This window comes from Dromaius novaehollandiae, chromosome 3 (genome assembly GCF_036370855.1).
Source record: "Dromaius novaehollandiae isolate bDroNov1 chromosome 3, bDroNov1.hap1, whole genome shotgun sequence".
Lineage (NCBI taxonomy): Eukaryota > Metazoa > Chordata > Aves > Casuariiformes > Dromaiidae > Dromaius > Dromaius novaehollandiae.
In genome coordinates this window covers 49,730,042-49,756,223 of record NC_088100.1, presented here as the reverse complement: position 1 = coordinate 49,756,223, position 26,182 = coordinate 49,730,042, and the positions used below count along the sequence as shown (strand labels likewise).

The window sequence follows — 26,182 nt, the reverse complement described above, 5'->3', positions numbered from 1 at the left end:
TAAGATCATTGCAGGTGGCTTCACTTTCGTACCTTCTCTGGAAGCAGTCACCCTCTTCTGCACACTTTTCCCAGTGCCACTTTGAGGCATATTTTCAGTATTGATCTACAGGTTGGCTTATTAAGTCATTGAAATTATTATTTGTGTAATATCTGTGTTGCTCCTTTGAGGTCTCCTTTTTCACTAAAGCTTGCTTAATTCATGACATACAGTAAGTCCCTAATTTATAGGGCTTGATATTTTCAGGTAACATAACATACATGTCCTAAACATCACCATTAAAAAAACACCAATTAAAATTGATTTTCCAAGTCCACACATAACAGTAAATTGTATACAATAATACAAGATCTTTAAAATTTTCTTCTTTAACTATGGTGATTTCAGGTTTACAGAAGAAAGCAAGTAGAAAATGTAGTCTTATCACTATGTTTCACCACCCCACTCTCACTTTTGATGATAAGTTTGCCTGAATGAGAAAGAGCAGCAGAGAAAAATTCATTCCTTTACTACAAAAGCACCAGGGTTACTCTGGCTTTCCCCCTTACAAACAGAAGAAAAACTGCTTCCAACACAAAACATTTTAGGAGATCAGCCTCTCTAAGGATGGAGCATTGCAATGATGTCCTAATGCTACCATCAACAAACACTACCAAAATATATGACTAGAGTAAACATACTCTTCCTGCTTGCATGTCTGATAGGTGTAACCAGTGGTTTAAAACAAATTCCTTTCATAGCAGCACACGTTCGCACAGAACTATGCACTTACATGCCCCAGTGCACTTTCATAGAACAGGTCTTCTGAGTAGTGCCAAACACGCCTGTTTCCTCGGTGTCGTCAAAAAAGGAAGTCACGATTCCCAGCCCTTCAGGTTCTGTATACAAATCAATTCGGCAAACCCTGTAATCCTGAAAAATGAGGATGGCCATAATCACTTCATCCATGCTGTGAGTTCTGTAACGACTGTGGTTAACTAAATCAGTTTTGAAACTTCTATTTATTTGAAATCATCTCCCCTGTTGTCAATTACTGCTATATTAGATACCTTTAATGAAAACATAACTAAGCCAGCTGTTTGCCTGTCTCTGTATAGACAGAGACAGCAGTCAGTCAATCTCTAACCGACATTTACATCATTTACTTTCTGCCATGTAGGCAGGAATGCATCTTCTTTCACCACTTAACATCAAGCAGGCCATTCTTGAAAAGAACTGTAATTTAAACAACAATTGTAGTTACAAGCAATATATTCCTCCTTTTCCTTTCCCAGTCCAGTATCTTTATAGCTCACGCTTATTTTGACAACCTGCAAAGCTAACTACTTAAAAGTAGGTTAAAAGTACATATAGAAAAACATATGTGCAAGCACACTGTTCCACAGTGTGTGCTAAATCCCCATTTTGCGCATACAGGGGTATTTTCTGAGTATCAAACAAGGTTTGTTTGTTATGCTGAAGTTTGCACAGGTGTAAATTGTGTATATACAAAAAGCACATCTGTTTTTGAAAATACGACCCTATGGACTTACTGATGGCTTTCTGGGATTTTGAGAGATTTACCAAGTTACAAAACATCCACTGTATATTAAATTTCAATAGCATTTTGAAGGTTATTCTGATGAAAAACACTAAGTTTTCTTTCTGTCCTCGCTTTCCAGTGGATGTTACTGGAATTCCTATTGTGATCAAGTATCATCCATTTTGTTATTAAATCAGAAATTCAACCTGGAAGACTGTTTCATTCATTTGTATCTCATGTTATACTTGTGCCTTAGTACACCAACAACTACTTCTGTCAATACAAAACATCACCAAACAGTAAGACCTACACCAGATTTTCTTTTATTATATTACTTGCCTTAACAACATGTCTTATTGAACCAATCACTGCAGGCTTTAGAGATCTGCATTCATATTGCTCTTCAGAAGTACCTGCACCCCATATATCAGTGAGTTGCAGCTCTCCTTCTTCCAGAGGAATAGAGGGGCCTTCAAAATTTGGTTTCTCGTAAAGTATCCAGCTTAAAATAAGAGAGTCTTGTTTTTAATGGTACTTTATCAGATATGATTTGTAAAAACCATGCTCCCCTTTAAGAAATCTTTTCACAAGAAGTATTATTTCAGAATTCCCTCCCCCCAGTACAGCTTATTCACCCAACACTGCTGATGCAAGTCATTTCTGACGCATGTGATATTTTCTGGAGTGATAAAAGCAAAGATGCCTGCCGCTGACTTTCTGATTTCATCAAAAAGTCCTCCACCCATTTAAACTGATGGTTTGGGACAGGAGAAATAGTATTTATAAATACTATACTTTTGCATGAGATAGTAATCAGAACCAATTAATCAGTCAGAATATGTTGACACTGCAGACTGCTGCACTGTGTATAAACACAAGCTACTTGGGTCCTGGGAACAGCAGCAGGAAGTCCCACAGGGCCTGGTATGGATGTAAGGCTGCTCAAAAGACAAGCACAACTTTATTGCTACCTGCAGGTGTGATAGTATAACTAGATGAAAACTATATCCATCTGCAAATACAAAACCCTCCCCTGGAGCTCTCAGTGGAAGGGAAACAGTCCCCCAGTGCAACTGAAAACCACACTGGAAAAGAAAGAAGAAAGACCTGGCTCGCAGGGATCAAAAGATCTTCATTCCAGTTTTCTGAAGCTAAACAGTTATCAATGTGTTTCCCAGTATCTCCTGCTACAGCTAGTCCTTGCGTCTCCAGCTTGCTATCAGATTTTTTGAGAACCTGCTATTTGCCTGTATTAGAGCCTGATACTTGGCCACAACTTGACTTGCCATGCTAACCACAGTAATAATGGCTGTTCTGTTCATGCTACAAAGAAGGCACAAGAAAAAATTGTTCAGACAATCTAGCTTTTGGAGAAAAATCGAAAATTCCTTCTGGATTCACCAGAGAAACACTCAGTTATCCTTATGGCACCATTTCATACCTTTGGACACAGAATACACGGAATTCACCTTCTGCACCCAGATTAAAAGAGCCAAACCCCTGTCACTCCTGGCTTCAAAATCCCTCACTAGCCCCCTCTTAGTCCAATTACAACACTACCCAAAAACCCATAAAGAGGAGAGGAGTCAAAGGGCAGCACACGTGGAGAGAATCTGTCATCTCTCCCCTGTGCCTGCTGAAGTGTTGCACCACTGGATACCAGACTGCCACATTCACTCCAATTTTGCAGCAAAGTAGGTTAGCTAGTACAAGACTTCCTACTACGGGAGGTAAAATGCCGCATTTCTAGCTCAAAGGTATCTACATTACATTGCCTTTTGCAAAGCAGACCTACATGTCGATTCTGTTCCAAGGGATTTTTAGTCTTGCTAGGACAGGCCTAACAATACAGAGTAAAAATGTATCTCTTACCATCCTCTGATGACTTTAACTAGAATTGCTGGTGACAGAACCCAAGAACTGCAATCCAGTACATCATGGAAAACTTCAATACCATTCTCTTGATTGTCAGATTCACTGTATATCACCAGCTGTATTAGAAATAAATAAATAGTGTGTATGTATGTATATATATACACACACAAACACACATACACATATTTATGTAGATAGAAAGATATAAATTCTATCTTGCTATGCTTCTCAATATAATGAGAAACAGTAAAAATCAGAAAACTCATCTTACCTTGCCAGGTCTGGGATTGATTTTATTTTTTCCATTTCTTGAAAATGCCTAATAGACAGTGGGGAGAGAAAAGTCACAAATACAAAACAAACCAAAAACCCACTCAATTAAGATGCTCAGTTATAAAGTAAGTTAGTGAAAGAAAATTAAAATTAGTTTGAATAGCAAAAACTTGAGAACACTTCATCTATATCTACTTCCCGCTTCTGTTCTGTTTTCCTTCTGAAGAGCAGTATTTTCTCATGAATATACAAATTTACACTTTTTTAAAATAAACACGTGATTATTGTCTCACTAAAGCCAAGTGGTCTCAGACTTGGAATGCTTTAGAATCCTTTTGATCAGCTTCCCAGATATTCCAGGAATTTCAGACATCCTTGGAGAAAGCTTAGAAAATTGATATTATGAAGGCACATGCTCTACAGTCTTAAAGATATTAAAGAAAGTTTAAGTGTCTGGTATCCATAAAGCACAAAATTATTTTTCAAGGAATATATGAAAAGAGTGGAGGAGATATGATGGCATATGAACTAACTAGCATAATCAATTCTCTTTTGAACACCTTGTAACAAGGTATGCATTCTTCAGAAAGTATGAGGCTCTGTGCAATAAATGAAAGACTGAAGATGGCAAGAACAAAAAAAAAAAAATTTCAGGTATACAAAATCAAATGCAATAGTTTTAAGTCAGTGGTGAATTTTATGATATAGAATACGCAGGAAAAGTTGTGGTTGTATCCTGTAATCTTAAAACAGATTTTAAAAGGGTTGCAATTATGTGTTTGGTTTCCTAGCAAGGCCAAAAGCCCTCATTCTGGAGCAGGGTCCCATTACACTAAGTACTATGCAAGTGCAAAACACAAAACAGATCCTGCCCCAAACATCTCACAGTCCAAGATAGCCAGCAACATGTGCAAGGAACTGATGAGAATATATTACTCAGCAGCCAGGACAGCCAGTGGTCTCAGGACAGAGTTCTTAACCACCATGAGGTTTTTGCAGGCATCATCAAAACAAGTTGAGCCTTGACTGGTTTTTTGGCCTCTGCTTCAATTCCAGTCAGAACCTGCTCCGTGTTTGAAGGAACGTCACAGCCATTGTTTTAGGCTGCCTTTATTCTTTTCCTTTGCATGGCCTATTAAGTTTTTCATCATCACCATCTTAGTCAGCAGAGGATGCACAGCAGGTACATATCACACAAACATTTTCAGGTCCTCTCTAACTTGAGCAAGACACTTCAAGGTCAGCAACAGTGCTGCAAAAGTCCTGGACCCTATGGAACCTAACTGGGCTTTCCATGAGAGCAAACGCTTATGTGCCTGTATATCCCCTACCACCTTAGCCCCCCATAATCTACTGAAATATAGAAACCCACTCAGGGGCAACAGCATAAGTGGCAAAAAAATCAGCATGGGTATTAGTCATTTAGCTTCAAACCCAGGTTTTGAAATCCAAGCTGGACCTTCCAGAGTAAGAACTCATTTTTAACTGGCAGCGTAAGTGTGCACCGCTGCAAAATAAAAACTAATTTTCACTCCCACGCTAATTAAAAAACTTCTCATGAGAGAAAAATCTCCATCCTCAAAACTGCAAGGTAGCATGGATGACTCCTTTCTGTAAGGTGAAGGAGAAAGCAGTTATTTCTACTACTTCCTTCTGCCCCACCGTTTAGTACAACAGGAACAGCAGATAATCATTTACTTTTGAAAAGTACTTCAAGCTTCTCATATCCTCCTCCAATTCCACAGATCACATTAACAGCTATTAAATTTTTGATATTACAGTTCTTCCTGTGGTTCAGAGATCTTCTGATGATACTTTGCCTCTTGGGTAACAGTACAGACCCTCATCCACAGAAATAACTGATACTACAAAGTATTTGTTCTTGATTCTGAAAATAGAACATATGAAGCTCTCCTGCATTAGTGCACAGTCGCCTCTGAGGGAGCAAGTAGGTGTGCCTTCAGTCACAATGAACAGATGCTCAAAAATAGATAAAGGGACATCCCGCCAAGGTGGCGGCACTTTCAGCCATTACTATTACCCAATTTTTAAAGCATTCTTAAAGATATGTATTTTCTATCAAATGCATGGAAATACTGGGAGCAGAATTGCAAGGCTGAACAAGTTTTCCCCCTTACCCATTTAACAGTGCAGTGTGTTCTGGAAAAGCAGAGGCATTAATATCAAGAAAAAAAGCAGGCGCAAGTTTCCTGAAGTTCACAGAAAGTATTTTCCTGATTTACAGTAAATACGGCAGTAGTATGAGCTTTGTTTCAAAACAGAAAAATTCAAGCCTGAAGACATATTCAAAAATACAGTCTATCAATTCATATTTATGAAGAGGCTCAGAATAAGAGCACCATACAGAAACATAATCATGTTAATAGATGCCAGACATGCATCTCATTTCCATGTGTAGCCAACATCAGACAAAACTTATACTCACTATTTGTAATCTGTGCATGTCCCACTATGACGGGAAACAAAGCAAAACAATATATACATATTGTCTATAGTGAAAGTAAAAGCTGAATAAATTTCCAGACTTTAAACAACAAAATACTTACATCCACATCTAATAAGCCAGTGGGGACATTTGAGTCATATCTGCCTGTCCCTAACCAGTTGGAGAAACTTTTCTCAGGGTTTCCATAGTTACACATTTGTAAACTTAGATCTTTTTTTGCACTATCTGCTTGCATGTACTTCTCCACATGACTTGGAAACTTCATATCTGAAAGAGACTGAATTGCAAAAATCACAGTTAACAGTCATTCAGCAGCTAAACAAAATTTTACACTGTTACATTTCTTGAATGGTCTTTATTACCTCAGATTTTTGAGACATATTGAATGGTCCAGAAGCATCCTGCTGTAGAGGCATCCCTGCAGAATCGGCTGTCGTGTTATTTACTGATGTCACAGAAGGAATAAAACACTTTTCTTTAGATGTAGATGACAACAAGCTTGAGAAAAGTGAGCTTTTTTCAAGCCGGGATCTCTTAACTTCACCATCTGTACTATCATTACTCTCTTTTCCATTTAGTTCCTGAGCAAAGGCAGTTTCCTCTCTACTACATGATTGCAGGGACTTGAATATTATGCTTTGCTCTGTTGATGCACGCTTGGGTCTGACTCTGGCTATCGTTTCCAAGCTTTGCATTTTAAATTGCTGGGCTGGTAAAAGATCCTGTGCTTTCTCCCTCTTCAGTCCCAAACCAAAAGTAAATACACTAGGATCAAATACTTTCTCTAAATTGTCTTCATGAATTGGAGGCATTGCAAAGTGGGGTACTGGTGATTTGGGAAGCTTTGACCTTTTCTTCTTTTGTGGTAAACACACTGAGCTGTCCAAGTTTTTTATTGTTTCAGCAAACTTCTTCATGTCAGATGGGGAATCAAAAATGCTATCATCTTCAGCAGAACCATTACAAGTTTTGCTTGGACTCTTTTGTGCGTTGATATCGTGCTCTGGCACCAATATATTATCTGAACTATTTTCATGATACTGCAGGGCTGGCAAGCTTGAATCTCCCGGCTTTGCCTTTTTATCTCCGTTTTCCATCTTCTGAAATTCTGACTCTCTAGAAAAGTGATTAGCTTGTACAGGATATTTGTCATCACTGCAAGGTGATAAAACCTCTGTGTTTGAGAGCACCTCTTCTTCATTTCTGGAAAATTCTGAGCTTGTGTTGTTACTTTGGTGGCAAGTATCTTGAGTATTTTCACTCTTATTGGGTGAGTGCAAAGACAGTTTAAGGGGTAAACTTTCTTTTTTAGCTGTGGCTAATTCTGGATCAGGTTGCTTCAGAGAGATACCACTACCATCAATTCTGCTATTTTGATTAAAAAGGGATATTGCAGCTTTTACTTTAAGTTCTGTTGCCTTCCCAATATCCTCATAAGATGTGGACCCTTCTTCATTTTTGCTTTTTAATTCTGCAGTGCTATCTTTGTCTGTCGTGCCATTTTCAAATAACCTCTGACGACTGCTTTGCTTATTTAACGTTTTATCAGGCTGTTCAGTTTCCTTAGGTTGTTTTCCAAATTTCAGCTTTGCTCTGCCAACAAATGTGCTTGGTACAGTACTATTTTTTGAAGCAGGGATTTCAGCAGGCCTCTGGCTCTGGTTGCCACATTTACTTTCAAACAAGGAAATTTTGTTGGCAATGCTGCTGTTAGTTTTATTAACTGGTTTTTCAAGAGAATCCTGCTCACTTTCTAAACTGTCTTGATTTGTAGGTGCTTTAAAATTCAGCTCCACATTCTTCGGTTTGGCTGGACTACAGGAGGCAAAGTGATAAAGAGTTACAGCTTTTATTAATCTTGAAAATACTTGCAACATCTTTTAAACAATAAAATGTAGTATTATAATGAAAAATTTCCAGAATTATATTCAGTTTAAATTTCAGTATTTTGAGAAGAATTAAAAAAGGCTTAGCTGTATGACTGAGAAAAAAATTAGACACTAAATAAGAATACACTTCACAAACACATATGTAATTCTGTAACGCTCAGTAAAACAAAAAACACAGCAGCCTACAGCATCTACAAATGAGGCAGAGAACTTAACTACTTATGACTGACAGACATTAAAATTTAATAGTAAATAGACAGAATGAATTATATACATGCAATTCCCCACAGAGTTTAGGAAACAAATCCCAATTCATTAAGGTGATAATGACTGGGTTAACATTTGAATATACCTTTGCAACAAGTTTTGAAGACATCTGCCCTAATTCTTTGTAGCTCTTATACTGCAGAAGCAGCCTGAAATCAAGTGAAAGACCTCTCTGGATTCATTAGTGCTGGTGGAGAATGTTACTGCCCCCAGTCCACTGCAGCTGCTCAACACCATTTGACTAAGAGAACGCTGCATGTGAGGACTCTTCTACTTCCTTCAGGCAAAATCACTTAGTTTAAATTGTGTAAACTAACCCTGCTGATTTTACAAGAATTGAATTGAGGAATATTTACAGCAACTTCTCCATCAGATTGGAGAGAGTGTGTACTATAGGCAGAAGGGTGATGCTGTGCAGCTATGTTTTAAACCTCTTTCATCTGAATAGCTAGACCCAGGAAAAAAATAAATAAATCTGTCCATGTCACTTAATACTACAGGAACAGTATGAACAGCTATGAAAAAGCAGGGCAGGTGTCTTCAAAATTTGTTAGTCAGCTATAAGGAGTGTTAAGCAGCCCACTAGCACTGAGTCAGACTTGGTCTCCAAAGAGGAATCTGGATGCATTCAATAGTGAGAAACTGCATTGTGTAAAATCTATGATGGTGGAAGATAAAAAGAAACCAACTTGTGGCAGTCTCCAAAGTTTCATATGCCCTATCAATCAATGGTTGTCAAGTGCTTTATTCTTTGTTACTTACACATATCGTGTTCGCTGAGCAGCCACACAGCTCTTTAGTCCAAGAAGTGTGAGGTACAAGTGAGTTAACATGAACAATCTAAAAGGAGAGACCACTCCTTTCCCCTCTTCCTCCCAAAACCCAGCCCAAGTAAGAAAGTAAACCCTAACAAGACAAGACTTTCCACCGCACAAGCTTCTTTTCTTGAGAAAAGCATGAGGAACAAACCTACTGAAACAGTAGAAGGAACCCCAAATCAGTTATCTAAGAACCAGTACAGAAAATAACAGTGCTGCAATCATCACATCTTTTAGGAGAAGACCATCTGACTGCTCACTTTAACGACTCGCCTACTCAAATACGTATAAACAACTCTGGCCACACTTCAAATAGGGACTAATGAAAACTTGGGAAATTTAAGTCTAAAATTAGGAAAAAAGTCTCCTTAATATACAGTGCCAGTATGTGCAAGAGGGGAGAGGTGAGGAGGGAACTATCACACAGCAGAAGATTCATGATATTTAGACACTACTTTTCATTTGCAGTATGCCTGTTTGTCCTAAATTTTTTAAAGTTAAATTATTCTAGGATTTTCTCTTTCTTGAAGATGAATTTAAGTCAGAAGGGACCTCTGAAGGTTATCTAGTTCAACTCCCTGCTCAAAGCCGGGCTAGATGCAAAGTTAGATAAAGTTGCCGAAGGCCTTGTCCAACTAAGTTCTGAATATCTCTGAAGATGGAGATTTCACAGCCTTACTGAGAAAGCACTGGAACAGGTTAACTACTCTTTGTGAATTATTTTTTCCTTGAAACTTCACTGTTGCAATCTGCAAGCCCCTGTCCCTTCACTGCTCACTTTGGAGAATAATCTGGCCGTTATAATTTCTCTTTAGGTAGTAGATGATTATTAGATCTACCCATATCCTTCTCTTCTCCCAGCTGAACAAATCAGCTCCCTCAGCTGCACCTCATACATCATATGCTCCAGCTCCACTACCCATCTTAACAGCCCACTGCTGAACTCATTCCAGTTTGCGAACATCTCTCTTGTACCAAGAGAGGAGAGCTGGAAAGGGACAGAGAGGCACAACCAGACACAGTACCCAAATATAGTCTCACCAGCACCAAATACTGAGGCACAATCACCTCCTTTGACCTGCTGGCTGTGCTCCTGCTAATGTAGCCCAGTACAGACTTAAGCTTCATTTGCTGCAAAGATGCACTACTAACACATGTTCAACTTGCTGTCCACCAGGACTCTTCATGTCTTTCTCTGCAGAGGAAAAAAGCACTTATCCTTTCCTTCTACCAGGATTTTCTAGAGGTATCACTAAAGGCCTAGTCATCATTACTGACTCATTTCCATACCTTCATTTTGTCAGTCTGTAACTTGCACTACTATGGGCATTTCAAAGTAACAGAACAGATCTTCTAATAAAATCCTCCCATTCCTGTAAGCCTTGACACACAAGCAGGTTAACGATGAACACTGATGTTTATCAGCCACACCTAAAACCTGTTTAAATGAACAGTTAACACCTGAAAGGTATAGTTTCAGGCTTTGGAAATTTAGCCCTCCTCTACCTATATTTTACACTCTGTAGTATTTCTGTGCAACAGTGGCAGCAACAGCAGAGACAAGCAGCTGAGACTGAAGAGCAATAGAAATCTTTGTTTTGGAGCTCCATCCCCTACAGCTGGCCTCCTGTAACTAATCCTTTCATTACATTTTTTTTCCTCCACACTGAGAGACATCAATTTTAAATGCAGCTAAAAGATATGTCTTATTAGAAGTACTGTGTTTTCATACTTGTTAAGGGGAGAAGAGAGGGAGGAAAGGTGCTGTTTTAGGATCCTTTAAGTCTCCCCCCCGTTGTATGGGAGAAAACACTGGAAGATGGATTCACCTAAGAGTATAGACACTTTCCCACAGTCTAGTATGGCTGATCACTACCATCCACTGCTGACCTGCAAACTAGTTGCTAGCAGGAAGAAGCAGGCACAAGAGAGATACTGATATCCTTCTCTTCAGACTACACCAGACAACTAATTGGCAGAAGGAAGCAGTTAAATCTCTCCCACTATAGCTGTAAATGGATGGTGACTCACATAGTTGAAGTGTACTGTCCAAATGGCCATGTCAAGCATGTAAGATTGATGGCAAAGCACCAGACTGAGGCAAGCAAAGCAAAATGACTTGTTAACAGGGCAGGATAATTAAACAAGTGGCATAAATGCAAAGGCAACTACAAAACCACGTCTGAACATCAAATACGACAACTGAAGCCAAGATTTCCGCTAAGAACATCAAAGCAACTACTGCCTGAGGTTTTGTGTGCTGATTAAGATGTACCATCAGCCTAAGTTGTTTCAAGCCTGATAAATTCCCCTTTGAAAAGTTACAAGTATCCTGTGACTCCCAAGTTCTGCAGCGCACTAACATAAAAGGGAGAAAAGACAGCAAATGCTATTCATTCCTTGAAAAGAACAGCCAAAAACGACTTCTTTTGAAAATGTTTCTAAAGAAACTTGATTCACAGAATTAGTAAAATATCATTATAACAGACATTACATTTTTAAAAAAAAAATAAAAACTACTTTGATTATTTCAAATCCATTTCATAGTAGGCAAGGGGGGGGGTCAGTGAGTAAATCAGTATTTTTCAAACTTGAAGCATCTTAAAAAAAAACTTTTTAACTCTTAAAAATGAAAACATTATGTGTTCCGTAGTTCAAAACAGCACGAAGAGAACAAAAACTCACTTTCTTCTAGCAATGGCGTTGTCAAATTTTTCTTTTCCCATTTCACAGCAGTTTAATCCACATCCAGGTTTACAGTCCACATGTTCTCACAAGCAACCACAAATTATACCTGGTAGTCTGACTATATGAGTTTGCCTGGCTAAAGAAACCGTGTGCCGCTGTCCAATGATATCTAATAGATGGATCAGTAATCTTGTACGCAACACAGCAGTCCCCACCCAGGGCTAAAGTTCCTACTTTACGGATAAGGTCAAGACACAGTGTCACACACCCCACAAAACGAGGTGAAAATGCACAGACTGTTTATTCACCAAAGTGGAATCTGTTAGAAAGTACCTGTCTGTCAAGAGTACATCAGAAGATAATTTACCCTATAACAAGCCAAGTAGGTGCCTACAAAAACTAAACCCGGATACATCAGCATTTACAACTTCGTCGTCACCAGTGATAGCAGCATAAAGACAAAAACGTGAACACAACTTTTTTGTAAAGATACCAAACTTCAGAGTTTAAGATTTGTGATCTATATTGCCTAATAACAAAACATCATCATGTACAAAAAAATTCATGATTTAACTTTCCAAACTGGGCATTCTTATTTCAATTAAAAAGGGACAAATCAGATGCAGTTTATCACAAATGGTGCAAATGCCTGACGTTATTCACATGCATAAGAATCTACTTGCCGGATCCTGCGCATACTTATGAAACCAACTATATGTATTCAAATTTCTCAAGTGAGATTTACCATATCATTTGAAGTATCGAATAAATTCTACATTGAATCCCAAGTTTCTTCATAAAATAATAGCTGAGCAGAGCTTCTGTTTCTTAAAAGAGTAACTTGAGCACATTCCTTATTCAAGGATTTTAACATACAGAATCTTCGACCAGATCCTCAGTCGGCAACAGCCAACAAAACTACATTAAGGTCAATGAGAGCCATGCTAACCAGAGCAGTAGTTGGAAACAGTGACTATAGAGCAATTTTTATGCAATTACATTATTCCATATAATGGAACTGACATATAAAGAAACTGTCTATCCATAAAAAAATTGTAAAAAAGATTCATTTTATAAAACATTTATATTATAACAGTTCTTAAGTGGTAACTGTTTCTATGATCCAAAAAAAAAAGAAAAAAATGCAGTTTTTAATTGAAAATAATCCATATAGATACATACCTAGTGCTCCTATATGATACTAAACACAGATGCAGGCAAAATTACAGCTACAGGGACAAAGTAAAGCATTGTTTATGTTACTTACAGGCTAATCTTTGTTGTGACTGTTCTGGAAGCATCCAAACTTTTCAGCTTTGAGCTGTCGAAATCAGAATTTGTCAGTCTTTCAGCTGACAGAGACATGTCTCCATTTTTAATCCCATCAGTACGCACGAAAGCTCTTACATCAGAGCCATTGCTATGTTTTATTGTCTTGGACTCGCTTCTTCCATCAACAAATACCAAGGCAGTGTTTTCTGTCTTATCAGCCAAGGAAGCTTTGGGAGACTCCAAACCATCTTCCCCAAAAGCCACCGGTATAGTTCCCTTTTCCACTGAAGTTCTTTTTGTCATTGGGTTACTCTCTGTTGGTGCTAAAAGTTGCCTTTTTGAGGAGTAATCTTTTATCTGACTCTTCAAACCAGTAGGTGAAACGGGGACAGCATCCAACTGATTCTTTTTATACGATCTTCTCCTTGCTGGGGTCGTGTTTGATGTCTGCTGCTTGCCTTTGTCAGCTTCATTTTTAGATGCCCCTTTTTGAGCAGATCCAGCTTTTAGGTCCTGATTATTACCTGAGGAAGAGGGATTCCTTTCAGAAGCCTGTTGAGGAGACTTCATTTTTCTTTCCGAGTTCATTATCTTGTCTGAAAACACATCAGAATGGACATCGTCCTCAAAAACTGCATCTTCTTTTGCAGCATTCTCAGTCTGATTTCTCTCTCCATTTGGGATGTCACTAGATGACTGAGATTTTCTTCTTTTTCCAGACCTTTTATTGGCAGATTTTTTATCCATTGTGTCTGAGTCACCACAATTTTCTTCCGATAAAACAGTCACAGGTTCATTAAGAAGTTCATCTGTTTTTCTAAGATAGATATCAACTGTTAACACTCTAGCAGAAGGTGTGTGCTCACTTGCTGTGAATTCCAGACTGTATGGCAAATGCTTTGGCTTTGCATGCCCAGGCTCCTCAGGGACCCATGTATTCACTAGCTGCTTGTGATTTAAGATACTCTTTTCTAAGTCTTCACTAGGTAAGTTCCTCAAGCTCTTTATGAAGTTTGGAGTTGTGGAATTATTTATATCTGTGACCAGCTCTTCTTCCAGTTCCACTGTTTCCACATTCAGGCTACTCTCAAAGAATGTGTTTTTAATGGCTTCACTGCTGCTGCTCCAGTCTGGTGACCACTCACTGTCAGACGAGACTCCTTTACCACTCCATTCTGAAACAGTGTCGTGATACACAGGCGCTATTTCCCCACTGAAATTATATTCCTGCGTTTCGGAAGCAGCATTCAGGCTTCTCCCTCGCTGTACTTGAGGAGCTTCGGGTCCTTCTTTTATATGCTTACAGTATATCGCTTGTGCTTTGTGAGGAGAAACTGACCTCTCCCTTTTCCAATTCGAGGTGTGTTCTAGTGAGCTTTTGACATTTTTCCTTTTCCCAGTGCTAAACAAATTTCCGAGCCTTTCCAAAACTGGTTTCTTTTTATTCTCTTCTCTGGAAGACTCCGGAAATTGTGAGGTGGACTACAAAAACAAACAAATAGTTGATTAACATCAAAAGTGTTTCTTCGATAGGTATGTTTGTATTAATACTACCTATAAACTAAAAGGACGTGGAAAAGAAGAACAAGGCAGCTTACTGAAAAAAACTAGTTTTAAAAAAGAACAAGGAAAACAAAGCAATCCTGCAAAACAAGGAAAACCCCAAGATTCTTCTGGGTGGGTTTGCCTATATTCATTCACAAAACGCTCATTTTGCCTTACAGTATTGGTATGATATGTCCCGATCTCAAACTTTTGCACAAATATTTAAAGTTCTCCAAAATAAGAGGTGGGAGCATTCCAAAATTTACAGGATTAGAGACATATACTGCCAGATCGAAACTTTCTGTGCCAAAAATGAATGGGGGTGGAAAGGGGCTAACTGTTCATTTCCATGTTGGCTTAGTTTTGACACTTGCGCTGAGAGAGAGTAGTTTCATAAGAGTAAGTTGTATACAATTTATACACTTTTTCTATTAACCAAGTCCAATAGCTATTTGTTTTTGTGCTGGAAAGCCTGAAACTATAGAAGCCAGCACATCATTCAGTGACCATTACTGGGTCAAATGCTGCCCTGGATTACACTTTGTGAAGTTTTGCCTTACAACTTCTAATTAACATGGTAAACAGGAAACACGCAACAGCATCACCAGGCTCACATGCATATTTACAATTTAATGTATTAGCACTTTTTAAATACTGGCACAATGAATACATGTTTTGGAGAAGTCTGTTTCAAAACACCCCCTGCAAGTATTTCCTACTCCAGCAAATTATCCCTCCTCAAGTTGATGCTGTTCTCCAAGCTAGGGCGAAAACAGCCCATTTTGTTGCGCTTTCCGAAATTCCCCCTCGCAGCGCCCGAGCGCTCGCCGGGCCGCGCCGAGCCGCCCGCGGGGCCCCGCGCACCCGCCGCGGCCAGGGCCGGGCAGAGCCCCCCGGCGCTCCGTCGGCCGCGGCTCCTCCACGCGGGAACGGTGCCGAGCGGGGGCCGTCAGGCACCGGGTGCCCCGCGGACCCCGGCTGCTGTCCCGCCGCCCTCTCGCTCCCTCCCCCCCCCGCGCGTTACCGGCCCCGGAGGACGATGCCCCGCGAAGCCGCCGCCGCCGCCCTTCCCTTTCCCGGAGAGAAGGCGCGACGGACTTTACCCCGCCGCCCAGCTCTGCCCCGGCCGCGCCGCGCCGCATCCTCGCCCGGCTCCGCAGGTGCGGGCGCAGCGCGCACGGCCTCCCCCCCTCCTGCCCCCTGCGCCGAGCCGCTCCCAGCGCAGCCCGCGGGCAGCCGCCCTCGCCCGGCGCGGGCACCCCGACACTCACCGCCCGGCGCGGCGGCCCCTGCGCGGAGCTGCCCCGCGCACCGCGCCGCGCGGCTCCCTCGGCGCCAGCTGTCTGCGCGCTCCGCCTCAGCTCGCCCGCGCGCCGCGGCCCGCCCCGAGCCGCCGCCCCCGCCGCGGGCAGCGGCTCTACCTGGCGCAGGGGACGGCGCTGAGGGAGGGGAGGCGCAGGCGGCCCCCAGCGGGGGCGAGCGGGCAGAAAGCGCGGGCAAGGCGGGCGCCTTCGGCCCGGGGGGCGCGGGCCGGGCGAGGCCTCCGCGGAGGCGGCGGAAGGGGGTGGGTGCCCCGTCCCGTACGTGCCCGAGCAGCCTGCACCGCGGCGGCAGCGTACCTTCCTCGTTATTGAGGGCAAAACGCCGCCCCGAGCAAAACCGACAAACTTTTGATGCTGAGGGAAAAATGCCAAGGGTTTAGCACAGGCAGTCACGCCGCTTCGCCTCCGCGGCAGAGGGGCTGAGCTGCTCCAGCTACCGAGCCGCGCTTCCCAGGCAGCCCTGCATGAATCAGGCGCCCGGGATTAGAGCAGAGCCCGCGCTTGCTTCTCCCCACAACCGGGGAAGCGCTTTCCCAGTTATTCCCAACGGCCGTGCGAGGATCAGCCCTCATTAACCACCGCGCCGCCGGCGGGCTCGGTCCTGCCGCCCGCTGGGGCTGCGGAGCAAAGGGGCGACGGCCCAGCGACGTCGCCGCCGGCCCCGGCTCCCTGCGGCCCCAGGCCCGGCCCCGCCGCCGGCCCCGGGAGGAGGCGTCGCTCTGCCTAGCTCGCTTGCAGCACCTGCCCGGGCAGGCGTGCCGGGGCCGGCAGCGCCTAGTGGCGACAGCTCTTGTGAGAGATCTACGTCAAAGGCCCGCGGGGCGATGAACCGGCGTTTTCCACCTCGCAACCGCCCGCCACCTGAGCGTGCCCCTGCGCGGCGCCGGCCCCGGGGCGCCCGCCGCCGCCATGTCAGGGTTGGCGGCCCAGACAGCACAAGACCCGCTCCACTGCCTAATGGTGCCAGTGCTCTCTGCTGGTGCTCAATTAGTATTTAATGTTTAATGACTGCTAAAGTAGCCCTCTTCTAATTAACGCTTAATTACTTATATGGGGTGGAACAGCTTCAACAGGAAGGACCAAGGCAGTTGCTTTGTGGTGCTTCTGAGGGCCTGGTGTGGGGGTAGGAGACATGTCAGGTCAAGTGCCCTGTGGCTGGTAGCACAGCATGGCCTAGTGCCTGCCTGGCCCACTGGCTGTTGTAGGGAACAGGGGCACCTTCTTATACGGTCACCTCCACCTCCAGGTGAAAAAGTAGTGAGTTAGTGGCTTCAATGACAGACCAGCATGCAGCCTCTGACTGAAATTCCCCAAATGTGAGTTGTGAAATGTGGCTTTGGTACCAGGAGAGACCCGCAGAGCCTGTTTACTGCTAGCAAAACAGTGCATAACATCGAGGCTTGCCCAAGCACACGAAAAGCATGATGAATCAGAAATAAGGAAATCTGTGTGCATAGTTAGCATTATCACACCGCAACCAAACAAAAATCTACTGGTACCTTAGTTTTTGCCTAGCTGCATTGAATGTGCCATTTATACAACTAGTAAGCAAATGTACCACTAAATAAATCCAGTCTCTGCAGCTGCAGTGATCTCCCCCGGTAGCTCTCGGGCAAGTTGATGATCCCAACCCTGAGTCTCAGGATGTTTGTTTGTTTGTTTTTACAGATAGTGAAATAATCTGCAAATGAGAATTTTTAATGTCTGTGGTTTCCCTCACTTCACTGTCTTCTTTCAACCAGTAGAACCAAAACATTCAATTAAAAAACAGTGAGGTCTATATAGAGTTCATACAGCTCAGACAGTTAAAGTGCTTTTATGAAAACAAAAACAACTATGAATTTCCTTATCTGATACAGAAATCATGAGTAATGTGGCCCAATTACTGTCTAACTTCTTGATTCTATGTATGTATTACCCATATTAACTAACTATAGCGAAAGTGTAAGGAGCTAGTAATGAACATTGTTAGCTAGAAAAAAGCAAAAATACAAAATGTTCAGAAAATTTAAATGTTCAGAAACATTTAAAGCAGGCCAATAAGTAATGAGTAAAACTAATTTCTCTGGTAAGTCACAATAACTGCAAATGTGAGGAGAATGTTCTATATTTGTCATGCTAAAAACTGGTAAAATACCAAAATAGGAGAAATTTAACATAATTATGGTGTCAATCTGCATATTAATATTTGGATGAATAACAGCTGTCACTCCTCTAAATTACTTGGTATTGCATTATCAACCTGGCAGTCATTATTACACTTGCAATCAAGCTTTGGGGTTATGCTTGCAAAAAATACTTGATAATGTGGATCTGGATTTTTCTCTTCCCAGCCACTAATTTTCATAAAGTCCATGGGAACTTAATTATCTTTGAGATATCTCCCCCTTTTAAACTGTCCAACAAGTTCAAAAGGTGTTAGATGGAAGGGAGGAGGGACAGCCAGCCAGGCCAGTTATAAGCCTTATTTCCTCAGGGAACCAGGCTAAAAATTTTTGCTTGATCTTGAAATAGGTGCCCTGTGTAATCTATTTTGAAGTAATTTCTTCATACAAAGTGGCTTAATTATATGCAGCTCTTTCAGAACACATAAAAGGCCTGGTACTTGCCCTGAAGAGCCTGTATTTTAACTGAGATAAATGTAGATGAGCCAGTATTGCAAGTGCAAGAGGGAAGAAACCAGGGTTCTTAAAAGACTAGAACATGGGCTCCGCCTGACAGACCACAGCATAAAAATGTTTGATTTTCAGAGGGCAAGAAGTGCAGACCAGGCTTCTTCAACAGGTTTCAGCTCGAGCGTTCTTAACACTGTGGCATTAGCCATTTCAGAAATCCCTGATCAAAGGCTTTGGCAGTGTCAACAAAAAACAGGACTTGTCTATCCATTCCTTGGATATAATAGAGGAAGCTGTTTCAAGTACACTGAGTCTTTAAAGTGGCGTTCTAATCTGAAAACAAAACACAATCTTTTTAACCAAGAAATGTAAATCTCATTTGTATTTATATTCATACCTGTTTGTGCTAGCATCAAAATATTTCCTGTTTTTGGCTTTTTTTTCATTAGCTAATATAAATGGTTATAGCCAAACCCCTAATTTTACAAAGTAATTAAATATGTGCTTTGCTGGTCTCCAGCAATTTGTTGAATCAGAACTTAAGGCTGTGTCTTGAGGGATCAGCTGGATGTTATTTTGTTAGAATAGTTCATCTGAGTCAATTGAACATGATTGAAGACACTTCTTTGGGCACACACCATGGAAAAAAATAGTATTTTTACTAGTCTTCTATTAGTTACTCTGTGGTAACTAATATATGACAATATCTAGTATGGACAGTTGTACAGTAATTTAAATATTTACCTGCTAGCCCATGTTCACTTCAGGGGAAAAAGAGCTACAACCAATATTTAGTGAAGCTTAAGTCTGACATTTATTGTTCACTAAAATGCTATACATAACTGGATTTCAAGTTACATGGAAATGTATGAAACCCCTGTATGTTGAGCAATCTAATAGTGTAGGAGCCCTTTAAATTCATACCAAAATGCCAGGAACTTATGATATCTTTAAATCACAGTATCGTAATTCTAACAGTTGTGAGAAATAGAAAGCCTCAGAGTTCTTGCAGTCATGTGATATCCCCAAAAGTGCATTAGCCAAAAACATTTAAATGAATAAAATGCTACTCTTTAGGCTCTAGCATTCTGCACAGTGAGACTCATATATTCAATGCTAGCAATGCCAGGTTTTGTTAAGCTGAAAATTTTGCTGGAGTACTGCTGGCATAGTGTGCTGTAAAAATATTAGTAAGAAAACTAAAAGAAAGGATGTACAAATAAAAGAGAGAAGTCTGAATGGTAGAAGACTTACTCAAGTCCCTGCTTCCAGTCAAGCAGAGAGAAGATTTCATACGGCTCTCCCACTTCCCAGGTGAGTGCCCTAACTACCAGCAAAGAGAGAGATGGAGTTGTAGGTGGAAATGAGCACCATGTTCTAGTTTGGTGATCAGTTTTCTACATATCTTAGTACTGCTCTTGCTTGTGTTCCTTTTTAAAAAGCCCAGGGGAAAAAATTACACTAAACACAACATTTGACCTGAAACATTTCCTGGGTTTTTTTGTGATTCACTGAGGAAAGAAATCCATTGCATATCAATTTAACCTAAATGATTCCTGCTCCCACCATTTACCTTACCAGCAGATTATTTGAATTACTTCAGTTCACTATAGTAATTTCTCTTTGTATATGCTGACCCTCATACAACCACAGAAGAGGGGTTAGTGTTACAAAAAATAAGAATACATTATTCTAACCCACCCACTGCCTTCCTCTAAATAGCCAAAGTTTGGTACATGCACATTAAATGTTTTTAGCATTTTTTTTAAACGGACTAGATTCAGGTTAACAGTCTCGTTTTCAGAGGCAGAGAAAGAAATACGCTTTAACGGTTCCACCTTCATATGGCATTTACTCCCTCTTCTGACCGTTTGACTAATACTCTTACATAGGATATAAACAGCAATTCATGGATTTTAAACGACTTCACCTGTACTTGAGCTCTGTATACAGGGAATGTAGTTAAACAGATTGGGAAACTTACTTATAACCAAGGAGCTATAAATATGAGACTCTATTGAGTGAAGTGAAATGAACATAAGTTTTCCAAGTAGACATATTTTTTTCACAAACCATTTAGATTTTCTATTTTCCACTAAGTTAAGATGTTTTAGCAAAGCAGTTTATGTCTTCAAAAGAACAGGACCTTTCTGCTTCCCACCTAATTTTTTTAGTGTAACACTGAATTTTTACTTCAAATGTAAGCATTGAAAGCCGACCATTTGCAACAGCATATAGAATAGTGAGAATACTGAAGCTACACGCTTAACTAATCTTTTGGAAGAAAATATTCAGCTCAACAAGCATAGATGTAAGTATAAATCCCTTATCATTTCCTAAGTGCCAAGCAGAGAGAGTTAGATCATTGGATGTATCCAAAAAACTCACAAGCTTGAAAGAAGCAAATCATGCAAAATCAAATAAATAGAAATATTTCTAAAAAGCTCAGGACAGGCAAAGAAGCGTAAATAAAAACTGAACAGAGCTTTACATGAATATTTAGGAAAGGAGGTTGATAAAAAAGAACAGGCATGGCAGAAAAGACATGCCTACTTCCATCTCCTCTTCCCCAGAGCTAGTTATTTCCATATACTAAAATCTTTACCCCCCCCTTCTGTCAACAACAGCATCCATCATTTAAAGAGACATTCTGTAAAACTAACGAAGATCAAAATGACTTAATGATCTTAAAAAACATAATCATGTATTAACCCAAAGATTTCTGGTGGGGTTTTAAGGAAGAAAAGAGTACTGTTTGTCTTACCATGATGAGGATAATTCTTTTTGCTGTTTACAGAAGAATAAACAAACTATAGTGTGTGAGATGCAGTCTTGTGTGTCATTAACCAAACCCCTTTTCTTAGCAATCCTCCCACGCTTTAACCCCTTCTTTCTTCTTGCACTTGCAATACTCAGTTAGAAACAGGCAAAAAAGGAAGTAGTATCTGAAAGGAGGCTTTCCGACTGATAAGTCATTTGGCAGACAAATTTTAATTCTGGAAGGGACTCAATTAGAGGATAGGGGAAGGAGCTGCAGGGGGGTGGCAGCAAGTCCTTCAGTATGCTTCTCACCAGAAAGGACAGAACCTGTTGTAAAGAACTAAGAAGTTAGTGTTGGGCAAATGCCTTACATGCATTAGTTAACATGCAATACTGGAACATAGATATGCAACAGTAGGAAAAAAATACCACACACGTTGGTTCTCAGAAACTTGATTAATGTTTTCTGATCTGCATTTAAGATGGCTAAAGAAAAAAAAAATCACTTGTCTCTTTACTCAACAGGAGATTGATTTATACATACATCCTTGATTATCCAGCTTCCTGAGTTGGTATATTAAATCTGTATTTTTCCAGGGTCTCATGGAAAAGTGATACGAAAAAGGAATTAAAAAAAGCAAACACAAGCAGCACCAAAATTAGGAGAAAGAATCATTCAACATTAAAGTACTGAGAGAATGTTTAAACTCTCCTGAACTTGGATGACTTCCAGAAATAAAATTATTTGAGAAAAATAGCATTAACATAAATTATTGTACTAGTAACTCTGTGTTTCAATGTAAGAGAATGTGAGAAAGTTTGGTATTAGTTAACCTCACATCTTCATTTTCAGATTTTCTAGCCTTGTTTCTAGTCAGAGCCATTACCATTAGGTAATCAGTGCAAATATTCAGAGAGACATCACCTCTTTAGAGCTAAACAGTGAAAATAAACATTTATTATCTGTGTTTTATCCTGAGAGACAGGAACGTGAAAGTACTTGTTCTGTTGAGCAATAGAGGATAAATGGCACAAACATTGTGGAGGGGAAAAGAGAGGGGCTTGGAAATCTCTTAGGTCTCCCTAACCAGAAGACATAACTAATAAATAGAAGCCATTTCTTTTTCAATTGTGACTGCAACTCAGAGTAATAAAGAATCTGGTACACAAATGTGTTTACATTTACTATTTGTTTTGTGAGAGGGTACAGTATCCTGTCACAAACTCGAAAAAGGGTATGTTGGTACATACAGATTTAATAGAATTTGTCTGATTTAGACCTACAGCTCACCATGACACTTCCAAATTCCTTTTAGATTAAGTATTCTTTTATAATTACTGAAGATAGAAAATAGTTGTCTTTTGCTGCAAATCTAAATGTGTCTGTACCACAGAGTAAGCTATAAATCTGTGAAAATCATCTCATTCTTAGGCACCATCAACGCTGCTCCTGATCTGTCAGCTTGCTTTCACAGAAAATGATTACGGTCAGTAGGAACTCTGTAGCCCTGAAACTGTACGACATTTGAACAAGTCTTGCAACATTTCAGAGCATGTGCAAGAAATCGCATAAGAGCATCAGTTTATTACCAAAGCAACTCCAAATCAATTTACTAAGACAAAAACTGCAGAGTTGTCACTAATACTACTGGCTTACACTCAACAAAAACAAAAACCACTGGATAGGTCAGCTAAAAATGCACAAGTGACAATTTATTATGTTTTCCATTCTGCATGGTTCCAATCTAAGAAAAAACATTTTTAGAAGCAATTTGGATTTACTTCTTTATGAAGCACTCAGATAAAGCAAAACTGATATATATTCCCTTAACAGAAGTTATGCACACTGAGAACTCTTGAAATCAGACTGTGGAAATTGTATCCATTTTCTCAGGACTGTTTATGCATTTTTACATTATATGATTATTGGACAAAGAGGAAATAATCCTAAGGAGCCACATATGTTAGCCTTTGCCAAACATTGCACTGATGTGGCTACACTGTGTTGGCTAACTTAACTGAGTTAGCTGCTCCTTGGGCTAGCTTGTGTCTCTCTGCATGATACCGCATGTAGCTTGAGAGCAAGGCAGGATTTCACTCCTGCGCTCAATTCTTACTAGCTAGCTCTAAGTGCTCAAGAGATGAAGGATTGAAATTGTCTCACTCTTTCCTTACACTTTACAGGAAACCTAGGTCCTTAACTGGAGTTTTAAGTCAGTTTAGGGAAAATATGCCTAGGAGTAAGTCTAACTAGCTAAAGCATTTAAGTGCTTTAGTCCTTCACTGGCTCTAGCTCTAGGTACCTCAAGTTAACTTATGATGTCATTTGAAATTTAGAAAATAGGATTTTCACTGGGTGAAACAGATCATCTGAAGCAAGGAAAACTGAAAGTCCTCTTTCTAGCAAAACAAGGATTTTCCCCAGCTCAGGCACAGTGGAAGATAAACCTATCATAGGCATACAGGGCAAGAGACAGAAAGCCATCCTTCTAAGCACTACTTTGTTACTGCAAGAAAATGCAGTAAAACTGCAAAAGAATAAAGACATTAAACAAGCTGCAAATTGGATTGCTGATCTGACCAAACCCAAATTTCATAAACCTAAGAACACAGTGAGCTGCATATATGACATATTTGCTTTGGAATGTAGATGCCATGGTCCCAAAATGGGGAAGAAAATGAATAGATCTTTATGAGTTTGAAAACCTTTCAGTAGAATAAAAAATGACTTTAATCAAAATGTATTTACATATGAAATTAACAGAATCTCTCTTCTCCACAGAAGTTATCATTAAATAGATAAAATCCACACAATTTAGCTTTTATTACAAATTATCTTAGAATAACGTTTGCTATCTTTAAACACACGGAACTCCTTTCAGTTGAGGTATGTCTCAAGTCAATCCCCCCAATATTAAGGCGGCCAACATAGCTGCTTTGGAAAATTTGGTCTTGATAGTCTCTGTGCTTAAAGAGCCCTTCTGTGTGTATAATAAGTGTTTACACCCCTTGATAACTTCTTTGATGTACAGATTTTTCATCATGTACAGATGAAGAGTATTAAGTACAAGGAACCATTATTACTAAAATACCTTATCCTGACTTTCTAAAAATGGCTGGACATCTCATCTTATATTTGAATTACAATGTTATAATTTAGTATTTACTCTAAATAACAGTGTTCACCTGAGGCTCCCAGAGTTCCCTCAAACTAATTATTACAATAATTGTTACAGAGAATTGCCTTATTATTAATTAGAATAAACTTTATATTTATAAAACCAGTACAGAGAAGATAGAAGTGACTCAGGACCCAGTGGTTCCCTGCAGTACAGTGGGCAAAAATTAAATCAAGTGGAATACTCCTGCAGACTCTTTGCTCTTAATCCCATGATTACATCAGTATTGCCTACTATTCACCATTAAGCAAAAGAAACTTCTAAGAGAAACTGTTTTAATGAAATGCCTTTATATTCTTAGGTGTGTTTATTTTAGGCTCTAAACAGACGTAATTAGTATATAAAACATTAGAATAAATAATACATGCCTGTCCAAAAAACAGATATGTTATTACTTCTGATGCAAAATGAAGATACATGTTTTCCTGCTATTACAGCTATATTATTACAGACACGTTACATTTTCCTACTGTGCACACAAACTACTGAATATTTTCTGCTACAGAAATATAATTACAAAGCATTTAAATCTCACTAGTATTACTGGTGGGTAATTGAATGAAAGTTTGAATTCCTAGCTGGTATTCTAAAAAAATTTCTTTTAAGTATCACCTGTAAAATTATATATTTTGTTGATGAAGAATAATGTAACAGGGAATTGGATGAAGCTGTTCACAAATGCCAGCATTTCCAGGAAATGCCAAGAAATACACAGGATTATTGGTTCCACACTTGAATTTCTGAACAAGACATTAGTTTGGGCATAGGCCAATCCTACGTACTCTAGGGCTGGAACTGGTGTCTGTGGTTTAGAGCAAGAGACATTACAAAGGTAATTTTAAAATTAACCCTTAAAAGCAGCACGATGAAGCAAATACTGTTTTAACTACCACAGTTCTAGTGCTTGGCTCAAACTACTTCTTAGATCTTTTCTAAATAAAATCTGGTAAACACACTGCTCCTCTGGCAACTCTTGGGGACCCCGTTGTACAAGCCCGCTCTGTTGTTTCTCAGCATTTGGGAAAGTAGGAGGGTCCTGGTACAGCCCCAGTGGAAGCTGGTAGACTTGAGGGCTTCCTGTGCGTGGATGGAAGGTGTCCCCTCCCCGGTTTCTGCCCTACCACTGTCTTCCTCCACCTTCTCGGCACCTGGTGGGCAGGCAGTGGGAAGGCAAATCTGTGCTACTCTGTTTCCCTTTAGCTGCTTCACCTCTTCCTCTGCAAGTGGCACCAGCGTTTGTCTCTGCTGCGATTCAGGCTTTCCCAGCTGGCCACATGATGAACCTGACAAGTCTCCTTGGTTCCTCAGCTGTCCACAACGCTCTGAACAGCAGTCAGCAACAAGCTGGATGAGCTTCTGTTTTGCTGGGCAGCTGCTTAGAAAAAAAACAGGAATGCTCCAGGCACTCAAACTGTCTATGCTTTTCTGCTGTTTGGAAAGTAATTTTTTTAGTTCCAAGAGTGAGAAATTTATGTGCTAAAAATTAAAGTTTGTATGCCAAAGAAAAAACATACCTTCAGCATTCCCAGAAGCAAAACAAACAATCAGAACTCTTTTGGAGAAGAGGGGAGGGGAATGTTCAGAATTACCAGATAAGCCTTCAGAAATCACTAGTTTCTCTAGAACAAATGCAAAAAGTAAACAGACTTTGATGTTCTTTTTATCTTATTTCTGGTTTCTAAACATTTAC

The 26,182-nt window shown here is 40.2% G+C and overlaps 1 protein-coding gene across 5 annotated transcripts in view; it reads right to left on the bottom strand.

Moving 5' to 3' along the window:
* Positions 1-26,182, bottom strand: part of CRYBG1 (crystallin beta-gamma domain containing 1) — a 97,771-nt gene that overhangs the window by 28,220 nt on the left and 43,369 nt on the right. For 2 of the 5 annotated variants that reach the window (XM_064508846.1, XM_064508845.1), the window contains exons 3-9: positions 13,067-14,553; positions 6,500-7,952; positions 6,238-6,414; positions 3,669-3,716; positions 3,395-3,513; positions 1,862-2,024; positions 773-912 (exon numbers count right to left, since the gene is read on the bottom strand). In XM_064508846.1, coding sequence (XP_064364916.1) covers positions 773-912; positions 1,862-2,024; positions 3,395-3,513; positions 3,669-3,716; positions 6,238-6,414; positions 6,500-7,952; positions 13,067-14,553 — 3,587 coding nt within the window. Of the gene's footprint in view, positions 1-772; positions 913-1,861; positions 2,025-3,394; positions 3,514-3,668; positions 3,717-6,237; positions 6,415-6,499; positions 7,953-13,066; positions 14,554-15,887; positions 16,162-16,235; positions 16,378-21,317; positions 21,347-26,182 lie in introns of those variants that run through there. The other 3 variants (XM_064508847.1, XM_026119898.2, XM_026119899.2) reach the window with 3 other exon arrangements.